Genomic DNA, 27,215 nt, shown 5'->3' on the forward strand with positions numbered 1-27,215 from the left:
AGAAGCCATTTACTTAAATCATCTGTAAGACCGGAGAATGTATTTCACATGATCTTACAGAATTGACATGGGAGTGTGTGGTCATAATTAGGTCTTCCAGTCTATTCTAGTTTTTCTGAGCTTTTTCTTTCATTTTCTTGAAATATGAAATTTCCTTGAAGTTCCCAAAAAATAAGATGTGGGTTTTGGGTTTTTTTTTTTTTTTTTTTGCTTTATTCATAACTGCACTCAAAAACAAAACAATGTAAAACTTTAGTGCCTTCAAGTCCACTCAGTCCTACTTCTTGTTCAGCCAATCGCTAAAGGAAACAAGTTAATTTACATTTAGGGGAGATAATGCTACCCACTTTTTAATTATGTCACTCAAAAGTGAGAACAGGCATTTGCATGGCACTGTTGTAGCTGGGGTCACAAGATATGTATGTGCCAGAAGCACTAAAGAGTCACATGCCTCTTCATGCTTTGGCCATCGTTTCAGAGGACATGCCTCCATCCTGATCATGCTCTTCAAAAAAAAAATAATGCGTTAATTAAATTTGTGACTGAACTCCTTCGGGAGAATTGTATGTCTTCTGCTCTATTTTACCTGCATTCTGCCATATATTTCATGTTATAGTAGTCTCGGATGATGACCCTGCACAGGTTGTTCGTTTTAAGAACACTTTCACTGAAAATTTGACAAAATGCAAAGAAGGTACCAATGTGAGATTTCTAAAGATAGCTACAGCACTCAACCCAAGGTTTAAGAATCTGAAGTACCTTCCAAAATCTGAGAGGGATGAGGTGTGGAGCACGCTTTCAGAAGTCTTAAAAGAGCAACATTCTAATGTGGAAGCTACAGAATCTGAACCACCAAAAAATAAAATCAACCTTCTACTGGTGGCAACTGATTCATGATGATGAAAATGAACATGCATCAGTCCGCACTGCTTTGGATTGTTATCAAGCAGAACCCGTCATCAGCATCGACACAAGTCCTCTGGAATGGTGGGCGAAGCATCAAGGGACATACGAATCTTTAGCGCATCTGGCATGTAAATATTTTGCAATGCCAGCTACAACAGTGCCATGTGAACGCCTGTTCTCACTTTCAGGTGACACTGTAAACAAGAACCAGGCAGCATTATCTTCTACAAATGTAAACAAACTTGTTTGAGCGATTGGCTGAACAAGTAGGACTGAGTGGACTTGTAGGCTCTAAAGTTTCACACTGTTTTATTTTTGAATGCAGGATATTTTTTGTACATAATTCTACATTTGTAAATTCAACTTTCATGATAAAGAGATTGCACTACAGTACTTGTATTAGGTGAATTGAAAAATACTATTTCTTTTGTTTTTTACAGTGCAAATATTCATAATCAAAAATATAGTGAGAACTGTACACTTTGTATTATGTTGAAATTGAAATCAATATATTTGAAAATGTAGAAAACATCCAAAATTATTTAAATAAATGGTATTCTATTAACAGCACACTTAATCATAATAAATTTTTTTAATCGCTTGACTGCCCTAATGACTACTAAAACCTTTCTAAACAAGTAGTTGAGGCATATGAACAGATAATCTTATTCTGTAACTGTATTCACACCTTACACACACTATTGTAATTTATTTTTGTACAAAACATCCTTTGTAAGGTATCATCTGGAAACTAATAATTTTCTGGCCAAAAATATCATGTTGAAATGTATGCGTGTCTTCTCTGTGTGCTGCTGCACTGGCTCTGGCCAGATAGCTAGTACAGCAGGCGCCAATCTAACTGCCCAATCAGACCACAAGACTTGGTTTAGTAGCGAAGGCGCCCGGCCAGGTTTATTGTCGACGAAGCACGGTAATAGCACCTGGCAGACTCTACGAGGATACTAGGACATGTATGCTCGTGACAATGGATGCAGCTCAGTCAGTGGTGGTACTTTCCACTGCTCCCTAGTCTGCCCAAAGACATTCCCACTAAGATACATCTTTATACACCAATGCAAACAAATTACATATTGCCCCTGATGTATCAGGGTGCCACACTCTGACGTATTAGGGTGCCACCCATTACCTTGTAGGTATTGTTTGATTGAATCATCTCTATCCATCATACTGTTATCCTGACCTTATCTTTAGAATGGGTCAGTGTTTCTGTTATCGTTGAGGAATGTGCTGGCATTAAGGTGTTCTGGTACCATCTTTCTGGAATGTGTTTGCGTATATATTCTTATGCCTAGCATTACTTAGGAATATGCGTTTCTTCAACATCAGGCCTGTTCTTCCCAGATTCTGTGAGCAGGGCCTGCTTCTTGCTCACAACTTAACTTTGCTTTATATTAGCAAGTTATGACCATTACTTTATCCCAGGCCTCATACCAAGCCTCTGCTACGAGGCCTTATGTTTCAGGCCATCTTCTTACTACATGTAGCAACATTATATGTAAAGTTATAACCCCCCCTTGTATGATATTGTGAGCTCGTGTTCAAACCCTCGCAGTCCTGCCTTGGCAAAAGTTGTTCAACGGGTTTGTCCTACACAACGAAATGTGTGTTTACCCCAATGTACATAGTAGTAGTAAATAGGATCCTTGAAACAGCAAGAGGGGGAAATGGCAGGAGATAAGGCAAATCTGCATTTCAGCATACACAGGGAAGAAGAAAAAGCAAGGAGCCACCTTCACTGCCAGACTCCATGTCACCTTCTTTACTGTTTGAATAAACTTTGCTTTAAGGGGTAATCCTTAGAAGAATCCACTGCAAAGGGTGACTGTACTATAAAAGCGAGGGGCAAAAACACCCCCAACGGATGACTCCCTACCTCTGGCTCTCTTTCATCTAAGAAAGACAAAGTAACCACCCCTTTGACTCTGAGGGGAAACCATGACCAGAGAATACGGTCATCTGTGTTGCTGGGAACCTATGGTAAGGATTTTACCTTGAACCAAGTGTAGCTTGTTAAGTTGTAGCTACTAGAAGGCATTTTGTCTTTATTTCTCTTGTAACCATTTCTGACTTTAATACTTTATACGTGTACTCACTTAAAACCTACCTTGTTAAGATAAAATTAACTTATTTCATTTTTTAACTACTAATTTCATTTTAACAAACTAATTCAGAGCTGTGTTTAAACTGAACTGTTGGATAACTCCAGGAGTCTAGCAAACAGCTAAATTTTGACCCCTTACAGGTGCAAAGGACCTCTAATATCTGAACAGTACAAAAGAGGGCTGGACAGCTCAGAACACATGTTTTGGGGAAAATTTGGGAGTGTATTGGGGTCACCCTGAAAGTAGTAACCAAGGTTGCTGGAAGTCAGAATGTGGCTGGTCTGCTGCTGACAGGCTGCTGTGGTCAGAGTTGCTGGACCAAGTCTATAACTATACGTGGACACTCAGAGCGTGACCTGCATGCTGGCAGGTTGGTTGTGGGTGGCCCAGATTGGTAGCTACAACAGTAAAGCACTGTGAGGCACCTATGGTTGCAGGCCAAGCAGTGATGCGAGCCCTCATAGGTCTGAAATGCATCCCAGAATGTGACACTATCATGCTACATAGGATCTTCTGGGCTGAAGGGTCTCATTTCTAAATATGTAACAAAGTTAAATATTTCTAGTTCTCAAAACAAATGTGGCAATAGCAGTAAACACTCTGCATACAAAAAAAAATTAACTTGTTTGAAGCCCTGATAGCTAAAATAGTCATACTAAAAATACATTAAAATTTAAGAGTGCACACACAACCCTTCATCATCTAGAGGCTTGGCAGCCCCTGTTCCCGATTTATTGAGAGACCTGAAATTAGCTTTATGCCTAGTTATTGTCTGAACAATCACTCATACACTAACAAGTCATACCTGTACTTAGTTCCTTTCGTACAAAGTATCCCAAACTACTTTATACAAAAGAGCCTCAAGTTATCTTTGAAAAATGTTATATTACATTATGAATATTTTTTCCATCAGAGGGAGAGAGACCATATCTTCATAAACAAGAAGTAAACCTGCTAAAATATTTAGCAACACGGAGATCCTTGGATTTTCATTTATAACTGATGACCAATAGAAAACATCTATTGCAGCTTGATCTATAACCACAGAGGAGTTACAATGGAATAGTGTCTTCTCCCCTCCCTCCATGTCTTCCTCCACATTTCAGTTATTTATTTTTGCTTCATATCTCTTGCCTTGGTTTATTCACGCTTTCCTCTATTTCTTCATTTAAAATTTTTTCCTGTTCCTTTTTATAAGCCAAATACAGCATCCTCCTTACTCTTATACCCACATTGTACCATGCTACATCTTCCTTCCATTAGCAATAGTCTTTCATTTCTCACCTCTCTCCATAGCCTGTGATCTTCCAGCCATCCTATTGCTCTTCTCCTAGATGTACTATTGTGGAACACAAAACAGTGCAGCAAAGCACAGAGCATGCTGATGCCACTGTAACGCCAAGAAAACAGCTGGGCTAACATCTTTGTGTTGGGTCCTGCAGCTTGGCTGGATCTTTTTGCTCTATCTTGTACTAACAGACTTTTCACAATGGTTGGCTTCAACAGTGGTAATGCCAACTGGAGTCACACCTACATAATATGGCACCTTGTAATTACTAAGAGAGATGCAGTATTCTGAACTGTTACTCAAGTTTAACTACAATGGTGTGGTCTTGTACTCTGCTGATTGTAGAAAATAAGTCCCATTAATTAAATTATTATTTTCATAACATTTTCCATAAGGCTAACTACTGCACAAGTTCAAAAGAGAAGTTGCCTTTCAAACAGATCCATCAAACTTTTGAAAATGATTTTAAGGCCTTCATGTCCTTTAGAACTTTATTCCAAATTCTTTGTCAGGATTATGGCCAAAAAGTTAAAATTTGAAAACAAGAGGAATTAAAGGGTTTTCACTGCTCTGGTTTTACCTTTTTTTAAAAAATCGTATCCAAGATGTCAATTTTAAACCCTATGTAATCTGAAATGGCCAAGTTATCGAACCACCTTTATAATGTAGAAACGATTTTATCTTTAACATCAGCAGTATTATTGGTGCTGCTGTAGTATGGGGAAGAGGAAGGATATCATCTAAAATGGAACTCTGAGGTGGTGGTGTTAAGCTGAAAGGTCACCACCAGTCAGTCTCTCTATAGCCGTTAATGAATGAGAATGGTTAGAAGCACCATTAATAAGTTGTATTTGAAGCATTGTAGAGTCCCACAGATAGAGCAGCTTTATAGTAAGCACTCCCCATTTCTTCACCAGAACTTCCACACATATCTCAGGCTGAAGATAACAGAATAGGTGTTCAGCACACCTTTGTATTGTGGCACATGCAGCATCTGCTCTAGCATCTTTTCATCTTGCATGTCTGATCTCTTCAAGGGCAGTTATTGAGGTGGGAAGGGAGAGAGAACAGATGTATAGGTTTCTAGACTTCATACAGATTAACAATATGCCTAACATTTCACATTTGAAATGTTAAAGTCAATTTATTAATTACGATGAAAGTCATCAGAAGAGTATTCTCCTGAAATTAAAAGAGTTTGGTTTTTTTCCTTCAAAAATGAAAACCAATACATGCTTGGTAGAGCCACAGATGCTGTGGCTTTCCTGACTGCCTCTTTCTCCCTACATGTGTCCACGCATACTAATGACACAGCCAGTTCAGCAAATTCAGTCTAGTCGCTATCTAAATCAACAGGGTTGTAATCAGGGTCATCCTCTTCATCGTCCAACTCCAAGTCATCCATTTCCTGGAACAAGGATTCATCCACTTCCACACTGTTTCCAGCTGTAAGGGTGGGGGGGAGAAAACAAAATGGTGTTTTATTATGGATTTTTATGGAAACAAGAAAAAGAAAATAAGGGTTTTTTCCTTCATTCTTCAAACAGAAAAGAAATACACGTTGCTCTGCTACTTCTTCATCAGCTAGCTCAGTAGTTTTCAAACTGCGGTCCGTGGACCCTGGGGGGCCCGCAGACTGTGTCTAAGATTTCCAAAGGGGTCCGCACTTCTATTTGAAATTTGTTAGGGGTCTGCAAATGAAAAAAGGTTGAAACCCTCTGAGCTAGCTGAAAAGATCAGATTGTCTAAGAACCTTTGTGTCCTCTGCTTCACCACAGAGAACAATTCCCAGGTACCAGCTATTTAAAGTTATTCCATGTTGCTGGTCCAAATTTAATGAACTTTACTGTTTGATTCATGCATGTTTACTTGAACAGAATGGGGATAGGCGGAAGAACCACCACCCCCTAGTTTTTTATTAACTAGAATAATGACGCTTTCCCCATCTCAGTGCTTAACAGAGCTGATTGTGACATAGGTAAAATATCCACAGCCCATTGATGAACTGATGTTACCACTGCTAGTTCCAAGAGATGGCAATAGTTCTAAATTATCCAATTCATTCTAAGATAAGTGCATCAATTCCTGAAAGCTGCAAGGTCTTTATTGCCCCAATCTTGCAAACACAAGTGTAAGTAAATAAATAAATAAAATCAATGGGATGACGTGTATGAAGTTACTCTATGCTTAAGTGCAAAATATGGGCCTATGGGAATATTAGAAACACAACACCGCAAACACTACATCTAACATAACGCCACACGTCGCTTTCAGGACAGCAACTACTGGAATGTTATTTGAGAACATTTGATCTACAGCAGCTTAGAAGAATGCTGGTTAGACCAACATAAGATCTCTCCATATGCCTCAAGCCTCCCTCTTCTCAGTACATCAAGCAACAGTCTAAATTTTTCCGAACGAATTTAGCTCACGAAGCAGTATCAGTTACTTTATACAGAGGGAAAAATTGCAAAGCTGTATGAGATTTACAAGGAAGCAACAAAACCTGACAAACTTTTTTCTTTAAAGCCAACCACCCTTTTTCATACATCGATCCCTTGTTATTTGTTACGCACATGAAAAATAAAATTATATTTTAAGGAACTGCTAAGGCTCGACTTATGGAAAAAATATATTCAAGAGTTCTACATTTAAATCAGTTATGATGTCTAATGGGAAAAGGCGAGCAGATAAAATTCAAACACTTGTACTTACACACACACACACACACACACACAAAACCCCTGTTTCAAAGTTTCAATGGTGGTAATAGCAAGTCGTAGGGCTTGTCTACACTACAGGTTATGTTGGTATAACTTATGTCGCTCAGGGTTTGAATAAGCCACTCCCCCGAGCAACGTTAAGTTACACTGACCCAAGTGCCAACGTGGACACAGCTACCACCTCTCACAGAGGTTGTTTTATTATTCTGAAAGAAGAGCTCTCTCGGCATAGAACATCTTCACCAGACCCGCTACTGCGACCCAGCCTATGCAGCTGCACCACTTTAGCGCTTCTAGTGTAGACTAGTCCATAGAGATACTGGAAGTGCAGCTTTGTACATTTTCATATTTCCTTCTGACAGCTACGTAAATGACTGATAAAACCTCCAGTATGTCACAGCTGGGTCTGCATGGGACAATGGTGACATCTACTGGCCACTTAAAACAATCCCAAGCTTATACTTTTCACCTGTGCATATTTCATAGGAGGCCTCTGTTTTCAATTAAAAGGTAATAATATAGAAAAGGTTTGAGATTTATCCATCCCCTTCCCATTGTGTATTAATGTCAGAGTTACAATATGGCATTCTACTAAAATGGAGTTATTTAAAACTAAACCGCAGTTTCTTACTCATTCTCATGCTGTCATGCACACCTCAGTTGTGCCCAGGGTAGAGGACACCAGAGCAACATCCTCATTTAGGGCCAGATCCTGTTCTTACTGAAGTCAGTTGGCGTTTTGTCACTGACAGGAGCAGGACCAGATGCACACTGAATTAGGGCCACTATATGGTTTAAAAGTTAATGCTTTAAAGTAAAGGTCATTTACATGAAAAACAAAACTTGGTGACGACTCGAATGCCTTTAAACAAAATGTGCATGGGGTCTATTCTTCTGCTATAAAGTTGCTGACATCATCATCAACGTGGCAGGACCTGCATAAAAACACACTCCCCAATTTGTATTCAGAGTTTTACCGGCCAATATCAGTGACAAAAAAAGTGTGTACTGTTTTTTACTTCTTATAGACCTAAAGAGTCAAGAAAGCTAAGAGACAGCTGAATTCTATTGCTTCTTGTGCATCAACTGAGTTAATAAGGCCTTAACCACGTGGGAAAATTATATTGGTTTAACTTAAAACTGGTTTAGAAGAATATATATTTTGCTAATGCTCTCAGTGTTTTGGGTTTGTTTTTTTAAAAAACACTACTTCACAATATTTCTACTAAAGAAGTTCTCCCCATATTAAACAAACATTTAAGACAACTTTTAACCACAACTAAGGCTAGGATTTAGTCACGGAGGTGACGACAGTCACAGATTCAGTGACTTTACCGGACCTCTGTGACTTCTATGCTGTCAGAGGCAGGACTGTGCGCCCCTGCCTTTCAACTGGGGCTGACAGGAATCAGAACCCTGCTGCCCCAGTTCCATGGCTTCCGCCGTGGCCACACGCCCCAGCCCTGTGGCATCCCAGGCTTGGCAGGGGCTGCAGCCGGTGCCACACGCCCCAGCCTGGTGGCTGCTGTAGGGCCATGCTCCCCCCTCCCCCCGCCTCCACTGTGACCGGGACTTGGAAGTAGCTGCATTCAGGGCCACACACCCTATCCTGCAGCTGCGGCCAGCTCCAGAGCAGGTGCTGTGTCCCCCACCCATGGCTGCGACCCCACTGCAGCCGCTGGGACTCCATTCCTCCCCTCTACCTACCTCTGCCCTCCCAGTTATTTTTAGTAAAGTCACGGACAGGTCATGGGTTCCATGAATTTCTGTTTATTGCCCGTGACCTGCCCGTGACTTTTACTAAAAATAATTGCGACAAAATCTTAGCCTTAACCATAACTAAGCTACACAATTTGAAGTTTAGTCAGATTTCTAATCAAATCTTTCAATAGTGCAAATAACAGGGGAAAAAACAGAAGTTTACCTTCTTCTAAGAACTGAATGTCAGACGTGTCAAGATTATGATCGGTTTCAAATAGTTGTTTTCCTAAAAGGAATAATAAATATTAAAATTAGCGATCACTTGGAATGTAGTTACTAAAATCATGTAACATGAAATTTTGTAAGAGTATTTTAGAATTTTGATATTTAAATAACATCAAAGTAATATTTGATAATTTATGTTCCCTTGGCATTGTGTTCAGATTATACTTGGACCAGTTACTTCTTTGCCTATCTTGTTTATTAAATTTTAAGCTTTCTGGGCAGGTGTTGTCCATCTCTCTGGGATTCCTTCCCTTACAGGTGAGACAGGCCCTGCAAAAGAGCTCCATGCAAGAATTAATGCAGCATCAGGTGAAACCAATGCTGAGATAAGGGATACACCACCACTGTCTCCTCCTGCAGCCTGGAGGCCACACACAATGCTCCTGACGTGTCAAGGAAGAAAGAATATGGTGCTGTGGATCCATCACATCTATGCACAACAGGTCAGATTGTTGTCTCCATGCACTGACTTAGGCCAATCAGGCCCATGTTTGTTGCCTTCAGCATGTATTTGATTCCCCTTCCTACCATGTGTCCATGTAAAGTAAAATGGAACCTTTTATAAAAATGGACATGAATCTTTCCATGCCCACATTACCTATCTTCTGAGAATTTAATGGAATTCATTTTATACTGATTCTACGATCTACTCAAAAACCATTTAAATATGCCTAATGTTCATATTAAATTGCTTAAGACATCTATATTTGTATTGCTACTACACATGGCTTCTGAAAACATGTCAGATTTAGCAAAATCCTTTCAAACATACATTTCCATGAATTTAGCCTAATAAATAAAAAAAACAAAACAAAACAAAACAAAAAAAACACATATCCCCACAAGTTACATGAGGAGAAGCTCTGCGTGGCTCGAAAACTTGTCTCTCTCACCAGCCGATGTTGGTCAAGTAAAAGATATTACCTCACCCATCCTGTCTCTCGAATATCCTGGGACTGACATGGCTACAACTACACTGCAAAAAACTCTTTGACACTGCAGGGGCCAAATCCAGAGGTTCTTATTCAGCCAAACTCCCATCCAATACCTCAGGATCTGAAGCCACATCTCTGATATCTATCTATTCCACACACGCTACACCATTAGTATTTGCTTTGTTGGCACAACCCTGGTTCGCTTCATGCACAAGCAAATTGGCTTAAACACAATGAAAATTATGCATTTCAGCTATGCGGGAGGCCAGCCAGCAGAAAGTCTATATATGGTCTTCACCCTTTCTGTGCCACGGAGCCAAGCTCTGCAGCATTGCCCTGATTTTAAACATGGAGGGGATACTTTCAGTGGGCCAGCATGGTCCTAAAAAGAGAAGATATGGATCTACGAGGCTGTAATCCCATTGGAGGGAAGGGGTCCAATGACAGGCCATAATCACTACTCCTCTCCAGAGGTAATTGCTGCAGCCACAACCAACCTGTGCAGTTGTCTGGGGGGTGAAGATTTCCTCCTCCATAGACAGTTCCTACAGGTAACTCAGGCTTTGCCCATTTGATATCAATTTTGCCCCCCTTATGGCATATGGGCAGACTAAACCAAATTATACGGACAGTAAGAATATCGCACCACCACCAAACCCTGCTTCTCAACCTCTCAGAGCACAAGAGATTGTGTCTTCTTTATATTGGTTACCTGTCTCATGCATTAACAAATATATCACCTATTTTGTAGTAATGAACCAGAAACAATACCAACATCTACATTCAGCTGAATAGTTTAATGTGGAGCTGGCAATCTGTATGTTCCAGTTCAATACAGACTATCCTACCGTAGCACTCTCCATTTTCCTCCCCTTTCCAATTTTCCTCACCATTCCTTGATGCTGTGAATGGGTTTCATGTGAGAAATGGAAACATTTAGGACTCACACTTGCTCCAACATAAATGCTCAAGCCTCCTTTCTAAGGCACAACAGTAAGACGCTAACGCTCAATTTACAAGATAAATCTTCCCTGTTAACAATCAGACATTGACTGGCGTCTGACAAATCTTTTAGTATAAAAATTAAAATTCTTGGACATAGTTTCATTATCTGACACACTGGTCTGATAAGTTGGCAAACTTGGAGACAATTGTAAAGTCATACCACTTAATTTATTTTTGCCTGATTGCTCTTCTTCTTTCATCTTTTTTCTTTTAATTTCTAGGAGCTCTGCATCAAACTTTGCTTTCCAGCTTAGGAAATTCTCGATTGTAACAGGAGTGCCATGGAAACATAGCTGCAAAAGAAAAAAAATTAAGAGCTCAGTGGCAAAGCAAAGAGTAAAGATTAATATTCTCTTTATGGTTGAAATTATTGTATACCAAGAAGCAGTAACTACTAGACACCAATTTTAACTAGGTTTCTTACAGCAAATTAATCACACTACAGTAAGACCAAGTGAAAAGTGTGACATTCTTGTTTCTTTTTACATGTGGCTTGCAAATTTATTCACAGAAAACTACTGTAGAAAATCCCTGTTTTGATTTGGATCTATAATGTAATACCAATAAGATAAAGCAGCATATGCACAGGTGGGTAGTGCACCTTATTATTGGTTTAGGTCAAGTCACAATGAACAAGGGGCTGGTACGTGAGTGGTAAGGATGGACAGAAATGCTTTGTATATGAATATTTGCTATTAAAATTCCTAAAACCACAGAACAAGTTTATATTTGATATCTGTACCAGAGAGGGGGGTGAAGTATGCGACCAGCAAGACTCCTCCTCTGTCATGGAGGGAGAGGAGAATAATTGTTCCTTCCACCACCACCCTCATGTGGAAACTACATAGTGACCCTGCTGTGCAATCACATTCCTCCATACTATGGGGCTTCCAGAGTGCTTTGTGCTTGTAAAAGCCCACAGCCAAACCTCATAATGTGGGATTTCAGAAATGCAGTGCATTCTGAGATGTAAATACCAGAGAAACACCAAAGAGCATGAGTGTGTGAACAGACCTATAGTGACGGGATCCCAACTGAAGGGATATTGAGTCCTACAGCCCTCTAGCTGCTACCGAAAAAAGTGAAAACTCAGTGGTGGAATTTCTTCTAACGCATCTTGAGAATGGAAAGAGCTACTTAGTGGTGGCAAAGAAATACCAGGCTACAGTGAATAGGCTACTGGATCTGGCTGACACTAGAGGTTGAGCCATCCAACTTCCTTTCCATCAAGTCAATCGACCGAGACAGAGGAATGGAGTTATCCCCCTTCTTGGTGGCATTCATGATATAAAGGAGGGAGAGGAGGCATCAGAAAACTGTACAGGCTGTTCAAACCTTCAACAGCCGGCCACAGTGCCCCAGGGACTGTTCAACATCTGAGAACAGTATGAGAGTAATGCAATACACTCTAGCCCCTTCTGCTCCTTATCCCTTCCTTCCACTTAAAATGAAAGCCACACGGAGGATAGCATAGAGCTGGTTAACGCCAGCTCTGCACTAAGTGGGCACTCTCTCATTTCAAGGAAGAATATTTGGCTAGAGGAATAATGTCAGTGTCCACTCTCTGTGCTATTTGGGGGTCCAAAGGGAGTGGAGTGGTCAGAGGACATACCCCAAGCTTTTAAAGCAGTGCCAGAAGCTATTATGCATTCAGTAAATACCAGAAAGGTTCAACCTGGAAAGTGCAATATTTATGATTTATTAAATGAATGAAGTTGTGCTCAATGTGTGGCTACATCTGAACTTTTAAATATTGTTTTTGGTTCTGCTAGTTGTGTGTGTCTGGGACAATTCTACTGCTAGCCAATCCTACAGCAACTACAGCAACTTTAGGAAGGAAAACCAGAAAATTGTTAAGTTGAAAATGGAATACTTCACCCACCTTTTCTGCCTCCTCTGCTTCTCTTTCCTTCTGTTTCTTTTCCTCCTCTCGTCTTGTTTTTATTTGATCCACTATTTCATTTAATTTCTCTTGTACAGCTGACATTAGAGTGAAGATCATTACCATCCCCAAGTTCTCTTCTGCCTGCAACATAAAAGGCGGCACCCTCAGGCAATTCACTAGGCAAACTCATTGTGGACAGAGAGGTTACACCTTCCGCCTGTCTGGAAAGTGTTTATGCTTAGCCCTGTAGGAATGCAAGTTTCACTGCTGAATTGCCTTGCACCAGTTTTGGAAATTGAGTCAAATTTATTTAATTGGGTTTAAGCCACTTAAAATGATCCCAGGTGAAAGAGGAGGGAAGAGCAGCAAAACATCAGCACTGTTCTCTCAGGTCACTATTAGGAATGTAAATAGGGTTTAAAAATAGTAACCGTTAAACCTATTAAAATTCTATTGTTTAAACGATTAACCGTTAAGGAGTTCACATAGGCGGGGAACTAAGAGTGCAGGGGGTGCTGCAGCACTCCCACGTTTTACGTGGGATCCCCCTGTCAGGACCCTGGACCAGCAGCAGGACCCTGGGTGCGGGGCCGGTAGCGGAGTTTAATCATTAACTGAAACCGTTAAGACGGATGCTTACTGGTTAACCGGTTAAAGGTGATACAGAGTGCTGCTAATTAACCAAAAAAAACTGAAAATGTTTGTTAAATTAAATAATTTTAAAGCAAGTGGGGACGGAACTCCCTAGTGATGAATTCCTAGAGTCATTCTGGGTATGTCTACACTGCAGTTCAAAGCAAGCCTTCCAGCCCAGAAGACTGACTTGTGCTAACGGAGCTTTAGCCAGCACAGTAAAGATAGTGAAGTGGACACTAGCTCTGGAGGAGACTCAGGTTAGTAGCTCGAGCTCAGACCCAGGGGGTTGGGTGGGCTTGAGAGCCCAAGCTGTAACTTCCTTACTGTTATTTTTAGCAGGCTCACTCTCAGCTGCAGGGTAGACACTCACAGGTGCTTACTAATTACCCGCACAAGTCAATACGGTAGGTAAGGCCTCATCTCAGCACCGTGTCCCCAGTCCTCACTGCTGTTACCAGTCCTACGAGAAGCATGCATGCTACGATCAGTCAGCTAGCTCACAGTTAGTAGCAAGAACTTGTCTTGATTTTAGTTTCTTTCTTAAGTGCCTTAATACTTCCTTATACTCTAGTTGTCCAAAGACCTAGTGAGTTTTCCTTTATTTTGGAAGTCTTAATATCAGGCAACTTACACAAAACTGTTAAATACAATCAAAGGCATCTGTGCTAAGCAAAAGTTGTGGTGCAAGAGAGGTGTTAAACAATTTATTTAGAGTTTTGTTGTTGTGTTTGTGAACCCTAACATAGGAGCCAAGTTAACCCTACTTTGTCATCCTCAGAGTTTAAGGCCAGAAGGAACCACCAGATCATTTTGTTTGATCTCCTGGACGTCACAGGCCACGAACACCCACACACTAAACCCAACAACCAAAATTAGACCAAAGAATTACAGCCCACAGTAGACTAAACTATTATGTGCCACTGGCAGAGAATAGGAGGGACCAGTGCTCGAGACCTCTGCAATGGCAGGGTATTCATTAAAATATACCCAGATGATCCTAGCAAGCTACCTGCACCTATGACGCAAAGGAAGGCAAATAACTCCAATGTCACTGCCCATCTGACTTGGGGGGAAATTCTTTCCCACCCCCACATATGGTGATCAGTTAGACCCCGAGTATGTGAGCAAGAACCAGCCAGCCAGACACCTGAGAGAAAGAATGCTTGATGCCACCTCCGAGCACCAGCCCACCCCATCCAATGTCCCATCTCCAGTCGTGGCCGTCTCTGATGCCTCAGAGAAAACGAAAACGAAAAAAATGGGGTGGGGTGGGAAGATATGGGAATCCCTTCCTGATCCCAGCAAGTGACTGGCCAAAGCCCTTGAGCATGAGATTTTAGGCATATCAGACAAGAACCAAAAAGGATTCCCAGGGCTGCAGCTGCCAAGCCCTACCTCCCCACCATCACAAACAACTCTCTCAAACAATCCTATTTGTAAATTTGTCCAGCTCTCTCTTAAAACTAAGTTGTTTGCCCCACATCTCCTATTGGGAGGCTGTTCCAGAACCTCATTTCTCTGCCAGTTAGAAACCTTCTAATTACCAGCCTGAATTTGTTGATGGCCAGTTAATACCAATTTGTTCTTGTGCTAACATACGCTAAAGGACTAAATAGCTCTTCATCCTCCCTGGTGTTTACCCCTTTATGTATTTATAGGGAGCAATCAGATCCCATTGCAGACTTCATTTTCTTAGGGTTTGTCTATACTAGAAACATAAGTCGATCCATCTTAGGTCAACTTTACCCCAGAAATTACTGTGGTGGTGCATGCCCACACTACCCTCCTTGGGTTGGTGGTGTGCGTCCTCACCAGGAGTGCTTCCACAAAGAGGGGCAGTGTGGGGAGCTGAAAACCCGGTTTCTTAGCTCTGCTGGCAGCTCCCTGCCCCTAGCAGACTGCTCCAGCCCCTCTTAGGGGCAAGAAGCCACTTGGAGCTTCTCGCCCCTAGGGAGTGGGGTCCAGCTGCCCCAATTTCTTGCCCTCCCCTGAAGCCTGGAACCAGGCAGTCTTGTCAATATCACAGCTCAAGAAGCCTAGTAGCTCTTCTTTGTACCTTGTTTAACATGGCCATTTCTGAAGCTTGATCGTGCATCTTTATGTGGCTGAAATATTATTCTTACATAGCATTTAAAAAAATCATCATCATGTTTTGTTTTAAATATACACTACGTAACTTTTTATAATGGTCAAAAAGCAAAGTCTTAGGGTTTGGAAAATTAAACTCAAGTTAATGTCAGAGTCACTCCCCACAGCAGAATGCACAAACCAATTCATAAGACATATGCTCTTCTAATGGCTGGTCTTCACTACATGGGGGGGTCGATTTAAGATACGTAAATTCAGCTACGCGAATAGCTGAATTCGACGTATCGGAGCCGACTTACCCCGCTGTGAGGACGGCGGCAAAATCGACCTCCCGCGGCTCCCTGTCGATGGCGCTTACTCCTACCTTCGCCGGTGGAGTAAGCGCGTCGATTCGGGGATCGATTGTCGCGTCCCGACAAGACGCGATAATTCGATCCCCAAGAGATCGATTTCTACCTGCCGATTCAGTGTAGACCTAGCCTAAGTTAGCATCAGAATTTACTGTCCCTAATTCACCTCTCAAACCAATGATTTATGATTTAGAAGAGTCAATATATTCTTAATTTGCCTTACCTGTTGTTCTAGAAGGCTTAATATGTCTGTGACATCATTATCTTCAAGGTTCTCCTGGGAGAATATTTCATAAAGTGGAGTTTCATCTGGATATTTTTCTCCATAGGTAAATTTAAGGGTTGCCTGGACAGCTACGGTACAAAAGGCAATCTTAGTGTGACAGCCTCAAACTTCATAAATATTAACTTTTAATGCTTAGGTTTATATTAGAATAACAATCCTGTTTTGTTTAACAATCCACAACAGGTTTTTAAATAAAAACAGTATTTTAAAAATGGAACTATCACCTTACATACATGCTGTAATTACAACAGTTGGTTTGAATATAATATACAAATCTCAACTCATCATTAACCCTCAGATGTGCTATAAAAGTTACCCATTACACATGAGATAATTCTTAGCACTTACTAGCTGTTTACATGTGCAATTCACATTAGAAATAGTAATTAGTCGATGTAATACTCCTCTGAGGTACTGCAGATCAGCAAGCAATATCCCCTTTTAAAGAATAAAGTAAGGCAGAGATGTTGGCGTCACTAGGCATAGCTACCAGATAACTCGGGGGGGGGGGGGGGGGGGGGGCCATAAGTACCGATGAAACCCCCCTGCTCTGGGTCTAAGTGAGCCACAGTAACTCCATCTTGTGAACTTTAACCAGCCTCCATGCTAACAACCTAAATGCTGAAGCAGAATATGTAACGGTCAGCTTTTTTTTAGCAGACAGCTGCAGTTTCGCTCGCAGAAGCAGTAGTGATAATGAGGCGGAAAGGGAGAGGGAGAGGCCTACTATGTAGAGCTTGCAAGGCCAAAGATAAATATGCGGACGAGAACTTTTCCAACACGCCACAATGTAATGCCTGCTGTAACTGCTGTCGGGAAGGGAAGGGTAGGGGGAGAACAGAACAAAGGCTTGCACACAAACAGCTTGGAATATAAAATGGAAAACTTGCTTGTATTTGCTGCACTTGATTTGAGACATGCTGGTCTCCTAGTGCCTATTCAGAGCTCTTGAATAAATTTGGTTTGCTTCTCCACCCTAGTGTGTCTACTGGTGCGACGCACACAGGGCAACGAACTCTGTTGCCCCCTCGGGCCCTCTGGGCCGGCAACAGAGAGATTAAGTGACTTGTCCAGGGCTATAAAGTGGGTCAGCAGCAAATCCAAGATTAGAATTCAGCAGTTCCTTGCTCTCAGTTCTGTGCCAATCTAGCACACCATGCCACCAAAAAAGATTTCTTACTCCGAACCATTATATAGCCTATTTGTACCACAATATTTGGTATGTAAATACCCTAGTCAGCATTCGTACAGTGACCAGAGACTCTGTACTCAGCAGCTAGTTTGTGATACGAAGACATACTGAACTATTATTGTGACTGACTGACAGAGCTTCCTGCAGATCTGAATTGCTATACACTTCAAATCTACATTTTACATAGACTGGCATGTTTACTGAGTAAGGATCTGCTCTTACTGACTTCAACAGAAGCAGGATCACACCCAGCCAACAAACAACTACTAGTGACAGGTTTCAGAGCAGTAGTTGTGTTAGTCTGTATCAGCAAAAGAACGAGGAGTTCTTGTGGCACCTTAGTGACTAACAAATTTTGCCTCTGTATTTTCCACTCCATGCATCTGATGAAGTGGGTTTTAGCCCACGAAAGCTTATGCCCAAATAAATTCATTAGTCTCTAAGTTGCCACAAGGACTCCTCGTTGTTTTTACATTTCTAGTGGTAACAGTAAGCTATACTTTAAACATCACAAGGAATTGTTCTGATTGAGCAAGTCACAATCTACTGATCAGAACATATTAACAGTGGATTAAGAGTTCTTAAGTAACAGATCTAGGAAAACATAATTGTTAACTATTCTGAAACACCAGCTACTGCTGTAGCCCTACCCGATAGTCAGAGCCCATTTACAAGAGGACAACCAGATTTCCCACAGCAGGTTATTTCACATTATATCTATTAGAGATAACCCAAAGGATACAGATTTTTGGGATAATATTTTAAAACAATCAGGCCTTATAAATTTCAAAAGTTAAAAAGAAAAGTTTTCCCCATGACCAACTTACTTTCATCATTTTCTCCTGCTTCCGATGTCACTGTGATAGTGAAACTTGTTGGGTTTTCTGATAATACTGTTAAAAAAAAGTAAAGAAACAGTAAATAAATGAGAGATTTTTGAAGTCAGACACCTTTTCTTCACTAGCATATTGGTGCTACCTTGTTCCTATTATTTCATTAAACTGGAACATCTTTAGGTCTCTAAGAAGCCTCCAATACATTAATTTTTTTTCTCAAGATTAAGAATTTTCTCTTCTTGATGATGCAATGTCTGCTTTGTTCTTCTGCTATTACAGAGTGTACATGTAGTACCAATCTCACACAAAATATTTGTCCACCAAAAGGATATAGATACAGTGCAAATCTAATTTTGATTAAGTTTTTCCTCTGTGAGGATATAGGAGAACAAATCATTAGAGTAAAAGAAGGTTAATATGCCTGATTATGAATTAATTATATGCATACTGAATACCAGGTGCTTTCTGGGTCTAAATGCATTCACTACCTATTCATTACCAGTCTCACTGATGAGCAGAAGAACCACAAAGGGTGCATTTCTATCTTACAGGAAGAATATGTAGCAACTCTACAAAATAGAAATCAGCTCCTATTGATATTTTTAAAAAGCCACCAGAAAAGTCCGAAGTACTTTTCAGAGCAAACAGAAATGCTTGGATCCTGCCTCAAAGGATCAGCAATTTAACTTTGGAAGTGATATGACAGGTGAAGGAAATTCACTGCTGACATGAACAATTTAGAGATAAAATTTAAATTAACCTAAGACCACAAAACAAAGTCCTAACCACCAATTACACACTTTATGACAGGGATTCTTAAACTGGGGGTTGGGACCCCCTCAATGGGTTATGAGGTTATTACATGGGGCACCACATGGGGGGTCTCTGACAACTGTGCATAATCTGGGAAGAAGGATGGGCACATGAGACCCACAATTTCGCAGATTAGTGGCTCCAGTTCATTGTACAATTTTTTCAGAGAGGCTGTAGCACATTGCCTGGAGTAATGGCCACGGGGGACTCTATTACAGCCCATGTTCTGGATCTTCACTGGGAAGATAGAGTGAATTTCACCTGATTATTCAGGAGTGTAAGCAAGTGAAAAAAATTTCACCAAGAAGTCTTAAAATCTGACCTAAACCCTGTTGTTGCTGTTGCTGCAAACTGCAATATACTTTTTTCTGGGCTTGAGGAAATCCTCGCAGTGAGAGTTGGCTCAGCTCAAATGGCATTTTACAGCTTTAATCTATGACTTCATTATGTTCAATGATTCTGCATCTTGAATCACTGGTAACAAATTCATATACCTTTGGCTTAACAAGCTAAAATCATTTCAACACAGATTTTAAAAGGCTGAAATAAGCAACAAGACAATTAAATAAGAATCTGAAAAAAGAAAGAACCCCAGCACTTGCACATTTAATTAAGTATAGAATAAGAAGAGTTCAGTTTTACTGCCACTTCCTTTACCCCACAGGTCTTTACAAAGCAATAAGCAAAACTGAATTATTTTGGGGAAGCTCTGTGTCTTGTGTTTTACAGGGGGGCAGATTAGATGATCACAACGCTCCATTTTGGCCTGTGAAACTATGAAAAAAGCCAGGTAATGGTAATGCAACAAGTAGGGTGGCAAAGTGAGCATCTGCTACCTGGTCAGCAATGCCACATGCCTGGCGAGGATCAGAAACGAGAAAGGAAAGCTGAGCAGGGCATCAAGTTAACTCATTTTTGTCTTTAATTTCCACCCAAGTGTCCACAAGAGCCCTGCTTGTAAAGGCTCGCCCAAAGGTGCTCGCCCTAGATCTTCGCCCGTGTCCTGCTGGAACAGGGTGAGCTAGGAGTGCTGTGGCCTAGCAGCAACAAGGGGTGTTACAGAAACCAGACTGACACACGACGCGAAAAGCAACTCAAGGTCAGGAAGCTACGGAGGGGCTGGGAGCCCGGGGCTAGTGAGAACTAACCCAGCGCAAGCCAGGTGCTCTGCTCAGCGGGGCAGGTGGCAGAGGAGCCAGCCCGGGCCTACTGCCCCCTACCCCGGGGGAAGCCTAGGGTAACTCCAGAGGACTCCTGCGAGGCTTGTGCCGTGTAACCGGCGTATTTAAAGAGGACCAGGGCCCCCCGCACCCGTTGGACCCTGTTTGCACCGGCCCGGGTGGGAGAGGGGGGAGCCGCTGCTAGGTGCGTGGCTGCTGCCCCCTGCGCTGCGACCCAAAGCGCAGCTCCGCCACCCCCAGCCCGCGGCTCCCTACCCGGGCACGCAGCCGGGAGGCGCTCGGGGAGCTGCGCGCTGTGCAGACAGGGGGCCCCAGGTCCACCCCGACCCCGCTACAGGGAAGCTTGCGCCAGCCGCCACCTCGCCGGGCCGGGCCGGGTTCCCCCCGGCGCGGCGCCGCGGCTGACCCGTGAACGAGTCCGGGTAGATGGACTCCAGCGCCTCCCGCTCGTTGCGCTGCTCCTCGCTGTAATCGGTCATGGTCCCGCGCCGCCGGCCATGGAACGCTCCGCCACGGCCCAGCCACCCGGGCGGCCCGCGCAGGCGCACTCTGCTCCGCGCGGCGGCGGCGGCTGCCGGGGCGGCTCCCCAGGCAAGGGGGAGGAGTTGAAGCCGTGACATAGTCACAGCTCTGTTCTCGACCGGGCAGGTCTAAGCTGCCCTAGGCAGGCAGCCGCTCCACTCCACCCTTTGCGGTTTGTCTACACGTGGAGTGACTCCGGATTAGCTATAACAGGTGCCCCGCGTGGACGCTCGCTCCGGTTAATCTTAATCCATTTTTAAATGGGAAGCTACTCGGGAAGAGCTATTGCTGATTCACTCTGTGCGTGCACATAGTGAAGAATAAGAGTGTTTTACCTTGAAGGACTTTAAACCAGTGTCAACTAGCGAGGCTAGTCATCCTTTTTGGAGCTGGGCGTCAGTCCTCTTTTGGGGTGCTTTGTCCCCCCGACCTGGACAAAATCTGATATGCTTCGTCCAACGCCAGACAAAACTTGGACAAAATCTGAGATAGTTTTGTCTGGCACTGGACAGTGTGACTTCCGCTGTGACTTCAGAAACACCATGCAGGCAAAATCACGTCAGTGGGGTCCGGGGGTGATGTGCCCTTAAAGAGGGCCACACACCCGGAGTGTGTGCAAGCTCAGCCAGCAGGGGCGGCCCCAGGCCTTTTCTGGAAGTATCAGATCATGCGTTATGCAGGGAATGTCGGAGTGGCCCTACCCATAAACTAATTCAGAATAAGGCATTTTTGTTCTGGAATACAAGTATCTAGCAAGGCGTTAATCCAGAGTAGTAGCCTGCCTAAAACTCACACCCTCCCTTAATCCACATTAATCTTCAAGTCTAGACTAATTTTGGTTGTTTCTCTATCATTGACAGCCCCCTCCCGCTTTGCAGTTCTACCTTTCCCTGCCCCGCCCTGGGGACGCAACCAGCTTTGCTTTTGCTGGGCATCACTCCGCAGTTATGTCTGAGGCTGTCACATGTCGGGGCAGGGCTGCAGGCTACGCCGTGGGTCACGTGATGCAGGAGTGTCCTCATTTCCGCCTCTGCCGTCAGGGTAGCCTGGCCGCGGAGGGCGGGGGAATGGGAGTGACTCAGTGTGGCAATGCGCGGGGCGGGGACGAGCCTTGGCCTCCAGCCGGTGCTTGCTAAGATCTGCAGCAGGGGCAGGATCAGGGCTTTGCAGGGGCGTCACCGTCAGTGCTGCAAAATTCAGATATTCTGGCTCCTAATCTCCTACAATTGCAGAGGCCAAGCTGGGGAATGGGCCCGGCGCTGCAGTGTCACTGGCCTGCTCAGAAGGAGGCAGTTACTCTGTTAGCACAGAGGGTGTCATGAGGGGAGCTGGCAGAGGCAAGGAGTCTCTCTTGCAGAATTCAACGCTGGATGGCTGAATTTTCAATAAAAATCTTCATTCCCCCCATACTGTAATGAAGTCTCACCAACCCACTTACTTAGATCATCTTTAAGCACTTTGCCTCAGGTTAACCACCTGTTCAATTAACATAATACTTGACTTCAATACCCATAAGCAAAGGACACCATTAATTTAAATAAAAGCAGTTGCAGGTACTAGAACTTCCAGACGCATTCTGCCAATGGTTTTGGTTTTGCAATCACATATTCCAGTTTTGAATAAATAATCTCTCCTCTATTACTGCATAACACACCACCCCTCCCCATCCCCACAAAAACGGACACAACTGCAGAGAGAAATCAATGAAAAGGACTAGATACAAATTACTGTCGAGTGCATGAAGTAAATATACTGAAAAAGATTTTCCCACTAATCTTTGGTTTTAAGGGATCTGGTATAAATATAGTAGCTATTCTTTTTCCAGAAAGAAGTGAGATTACCTTAAATTTAGTGTCCCTTCAATGTTTATGAGGAGCTTTGTGAGACTTAGCTAGGAGGAAATAACATTGCAAAGTCTTATTAGTGGACTATTTCATCCCTTCTGTTTTTAATCAGAGTTGCAATTTTTTAGTGGGGAATTATGCTTAAAAATAGTTGACAGTTGCCACAGTATAACGCATGATTTGCATTACTTGGTGTATATTTTTTACTACTACTATTCACTGATTTCTGATTGTTACACAGATGTGTGAGTTCTGTTTCTTGATGCAGATGTATGAATACAATATACAGTTTTAAGCCCACATCCTGAACACAGTTACTCTACACATTCATAACTTTAAGCATGTGTGTAGCCCAATTGAATGAATGTGCTTAAAGTTTAGCACGTGTATGTTTTTGAGACTTTAGTACAGGACTGAAGAATTTGGAACCATTTTGAAAGCACAGACCACCAAATGTAGTAATACAACACAGCAACCTCTTTAGCAGAATGCTGAGCAACTGAGAGATTTGATACTTTGGATGGTGATTGAAGCTATTGTTATATTGCCATAATAACTACAAGATGGTGATGGAAAACATTAGTAATTCACAAAATGTCAAGAAAATTTGTTGGTCATGAAAATGACTAATGTTATGAGTTTAAGAATTTGGTGACTCTTCAGCAAAGGGAGGGGAAATACTATTAAACTGGTTTAAATGCATTCTGCATTACTTAATTGGCAAAAGCAATGACAATTTATAGTCTTTTGGCTGTAGGGTTGCCAGGCATCCAGTTTTCGATTGGAACACTTGGTCAAGAAGGGACCCTGGTGGCTCTGATCAGCACTGTTGACCAGGCTGCTAAAAAGTCCAGTCGGTGGCGCATTGGGCCCTGCCTGCCCTGGCTCCACCCAGCTCCCGGAAGCGGCTGGCATATCCCTGCAGCCCCTAGGTGTAGAGGCGATCAGGGAAGCTCCGTGCACTGCCCGAACACCGGTTCCGCAGCTCCCAGTTGCCAGGAGCCACAACCAATGGGAACTGGGAAGGAGGGGGGGGCAGCATGGCGCGAGCAGCATGCACCATGCAGAGCCGCCTGGCCGCCCCTATGTTTAGGGGCCAGACATGCTGGCCACTTCCGGGAGCAGCGTGGAGCTAGGGCAGGCAGGGAGCCTGCCTTAGCTCTGCTGCACCGCAGGCTGGGAGCTGCCTCAGATAAGCCCCACCCAATTGGAGTCTGCTCCAGCCGCCTTCCTCTGTGTGGAGCCTTGAGCACACAGAGGGCGCTCTATATGCAATCCTGGTCAAGGGAAGGGTGAGGAGTTGGGGGCCAGGGAAGAAGTGGTATGTGGGTAAATGACCCCTGTCCACACCTGCAATACAGTATATAGAATGGTTTTAAGATAAATCAGGTTGCTGTGATTATGGCCATCCCACTCTTCTCCATCTGTTTCACAAGCTCTAATTTTTCCAACAGCTGCTTTTAGGAGAGAGAAAAAACAGACAGTTTGGGCTCTAAAGTGAAACTGGTAAAGTATGAATTGATTTTGGATGAGGTGACTCAGCCTTCAGTAGACATAGTTATTCTGCTCCATGCCATCTTATTGATTTCTGATAGTCACAAGTTCTTTTGAAAGCTGTGCCTTACTCTGCACCAGTCTAAATATACTTAAGAAGAGAAAAAACATGCCATCTCAAACCAGATAATTGCATTTTTGTTAGCAACAGTACCACTCTTTCAGGAATACAGTTCTCTGTAAACTTTGGCAGATGGACTTCAGAGGCTAAGTAGTATTTGTAATGACTACTATATAAACAAATATATTATATTTGATATTATAAACAAATTTCAAATCCCAAAATATGAACCGTCTTTAAAAAGCAATCACTAATTTCAAATATTTGACTTCTATTTTTGGAGAGGAAAGTGCTTGTGGGAGACACTGTCATGTTAATTTAGGGTTTGTAAACATAAGAGTTTATAAAACATAAAATCAAGTAGAGATAGCTCCATGAATTAAAAAAAAAAAAAAAAGCTTTCACACCCAAGTACAGCTAATTCTTAACCCTAAACATTGCATCATTTTGCTGCTATGCCACATGAGAGCCATGAAAGTAAAACTGACTAGCTTGTTTTTTATTGTCCAAACACAGAAAATGGAAAAAATAAAAAATATATAGAGTATTTGTGGAATTTTTAAAAGGAGCATAAGAAAGTTAGGTACACAACTCCCATTGAAAATCCTAGCCTACACATTTAAAGTGTTCAATTTTAATACTTCATGGTGTTATCTGTATAACTGCAGTAAGGACATTTGTTTAAAAAATGTTTTTAACATGACAGTCTCTCCCCTAAAGTGAAGTCAAATCAACTTTTCCCTAGAACTGTTAAGGTACCAGACTAATAATGTGGAGCAGTTACGTTTATTTTTAAATTTGCCGAATTAGTCATGTAGGTCACAGATACATTTACACTACAGCTAATTAATTCTTGTAAAAGCCAGAAAAAGTTTCTCACACAGAATTATCAAGTGGTAACATACTGCATCTCACCCATTGATTACGTCTTATATGCAAATCTTTGAGTCTCCAAAATCCCTGCTTTTGTTTGTTTACAGATTTTAAAAAAACATACAAAGTCATGCTCACTTAGATCAGTATTTTAGCACAATCCCTACTCCTGGCTCCTGTATACGAAGCAGAATATGGCTAAACAATAATCTTCTATACATAATGACTGTTTATCAACACACAGTCCAAGTGTTTTGGCCAGAGCCACAATGACTCAGTGGTATAGATGCAAATAGAAGTCAGCTCTCCTGACTCCCAACCCAGTGTATTATCCACTATTCCACACTGCCTCTTTACATTGCAGGCCCTAGGCAGGAAGAATAGCCCCTGATCCTGCAAATACTTACACACATGTTAACTTTAAGTATGTGGCCTCAGTTGGAACACTCATATACTTAAATGTGTTTAAGTCTTGGGGCTATAGATTGTGTACTTAGAGAAACAGTGTAGGAAACAACCTATGACACATGCAGGAAGCTGCTCTTATTATAACTGTAGTGTTCAGAGGCCACAATCAGGATACCACAATCAGGATAAAAGCAGCAACTATACAAATGTATGAAGATATGAGTTCTGCCCTGAAGAGTTTACTACACAAGCCCCTGTGCTTGCAATGCATTGTGCATGGACAAATCTGTGCATAACTCGTGGTAAGGTCAGGGCCTAAAAGTAATGCCCCTTCTAGCATTGTGATCCAGTGAAATGCCAAATCATTAGCTACAATTACTAGTGGTACAGAAATATACACTGAAACATTTGGGAGCATTCTGCTAGCATTATTCTCTGTTGTAAGTACACAGTTTGTTGTATATGCAGCTCAGTGCTAGTCAACACACAAAGCTAATACTTCTTTAATGCCATCTGCAGAACTTGTTGCCAATACCTTTTGAAGCTTTATATTCTCCCAATATCACATGATTTCCACCTACTGTATTTATAGATGAAAGACAATTCATGCACCACTTGAATTACATTTCTACAGGGTTCCCCCCTCCCAGGGCCGCCCAGAGGATTCAGGGAGCCTGGGGCAAAGCAATTTCGGGGGCCCCTTCCATAAAAAAAAGTTGCAATACTATAGAATGCTATATTCTCGTGGGGGCCCCTGCGGGGCCTGGGGCAAATTGCCCCACTTGCCCCCCCTCCCTCTGGGAGGCCCTGCCCTCCTCCCCGCCCCCTTTGTGATTAGGAAGATCAAACCTCTCTGGCTTCTCCTGCATTGTTATTTTATGATGATCTTCCATTAAGCTTCAGCTCACTTTAAAATCTTCCATTGATTTCATCTGAGTGCCCTTTGGACACACAATTTTCTGTTTTGTTTTTTAGGTGAGGCAGGCTTTCCCAAGCCTTCATTCTTTCACTCAAAAAATACATTTGATGTAAAATTGACAAGAAGTCCATCAATAGGAAACTCAAGACTGTTGAGTTAGGCATGTTGAGTTAGGCAATCTGTACACGCAATAAAAGACAACTTTGTACTGCAGCATTGTTGCTGTGTAGATATTTTGTTTTTTCATTCCTTTCATGCTATTTTGTAAATAATATTGCTGGATCATCTTATTCAGGAATGACTTACAAAGCACAACTCAGCTCCAAAGCAAGCCATTTCAATTATGGCTGTTTTAACAGTTATTCATATTTCCCTATAAAAGTAAGAAAGTTTTGCTTCCTTCTAAGTTTGCTTCCTTCTTGCTATTCTTCAAAATTGGTCCCTAGTTATGGCGGAGGGATTTTCCTTTTACACATCAGTTATGGCGATATGAGGATATTGGGTCATGAAATCACTAACAAACTCATTTGATGTCCCTACTCTCTGGTGTGTAGTGGAGGTGCTGAGCATCATTGCTTCTGTGAGCTGCTGGAGTGACAAGATAGAGGAAGGATAGTCCAGAGAGCTAGTCTAGGATTTGGGAGATCCATGTTAAAGTCTGTGCTCTACCACAGCTTCCCGTGTTTATCTTGGGCAAGTTACTTAGGCCCAGATCCCCCAAAGTCTTTTAAACATTGCTCTTCTCGGCTCTGTAATGAGCAGCATTCCCTAACTGGACAATCTATTACAGTATCATTGGTG

General features: G+C 42.3%; 2 protein-coding genes across 2 annotated transcripts in view; one reads left to right on the forward strand and one right to left on the reverse strand.

Annotated features, from left to right (window-relative positions):
• Positions 1-3,723: 3,723 nt before the first annotated feature.
• Positions 3,724-20,797, reverse strand: RWDD1 (RWD domain containing 1). The gene is made up of 7 exons (XM_034765819.1): positions 20,640-20,797; positions 18,231-18,296; positions 16,149-16,279; positions 12,849-12,992; positions 11,127-11,259; positions 8,965-9,027; positions 3,724-5,763 (listed from the first exon to the last, which is right to left on the reverse strand). The coding sequence occupies exons 1-7, from the start codon at positions 20,710-20,712 to the stop codon at positions 5,651-5,653; spliced, it is 723 nt and encodes a 240-aa protein (XP_034621710.1). The 5' UTR covers positions 20,713-20,797; the 3' UTR covers positions 3,724-5,650.
• Positions 20,798-20,882: 85 nt separating this feature from the next.
• Positions 20,883-27,215, forward strand: part of TRAPPC3L (trafficking protein particle complex 3 like) — a 53,622-nt gene continuing 47,289 nt past the window's right edge. The window contains exon 1 of the mRNA XM_034765821.1: positions 20,883-20,968. The gene's annotated coding sequence lies outside the window, so the exon portion shown is untranslated. The remainder of the gene's footprint in view (positions 20,969-27,215) is intronic.

The sequence above is a fragment of the Trachemys scripta genome, chromosome 3 (genome assembly GCF_013100865.1).
Source record: "Trachemys scripta elegans isolate TJP31775 chromosome 3, CAS_Tse_1.0, whole genome shotgun sequence".
In the NCBI taxonomy this organism is placed as follows: Eukaryota; Metazoa; Chordata; order Testudines; family Emydidae; genus Trachemys; species Trachemys scripta.

What these genes read in the sequence shown, in the direction of transcription:
- RWDD1 (XM_034765819.1), bottom strand. Translation starts at nt 20,712, where the DNA reads ATGACCGATTACAGCGAGGAGCAGCGCAACGAGCGGGAGGCGCTGGAG. An exon ending in AGCAGGAGAAAATGATGAAA is followed by an intron (nt 16,280 to 18,230) that starts GTAAGTTGGTCA and finishes TTTGTACCGTAG; the next exon opens with CTGTCCAGGCAACCCTTAAA. An exon ending in AAGCAGAGGAGGCAGAAAAG is followed by an intron (nt 11,260 to 12,848) that starts GTGGGTGAAGTA and finishes TTTCTTTTGCAG; the next exon opens with CTATGTTTCCATGGCACTCC.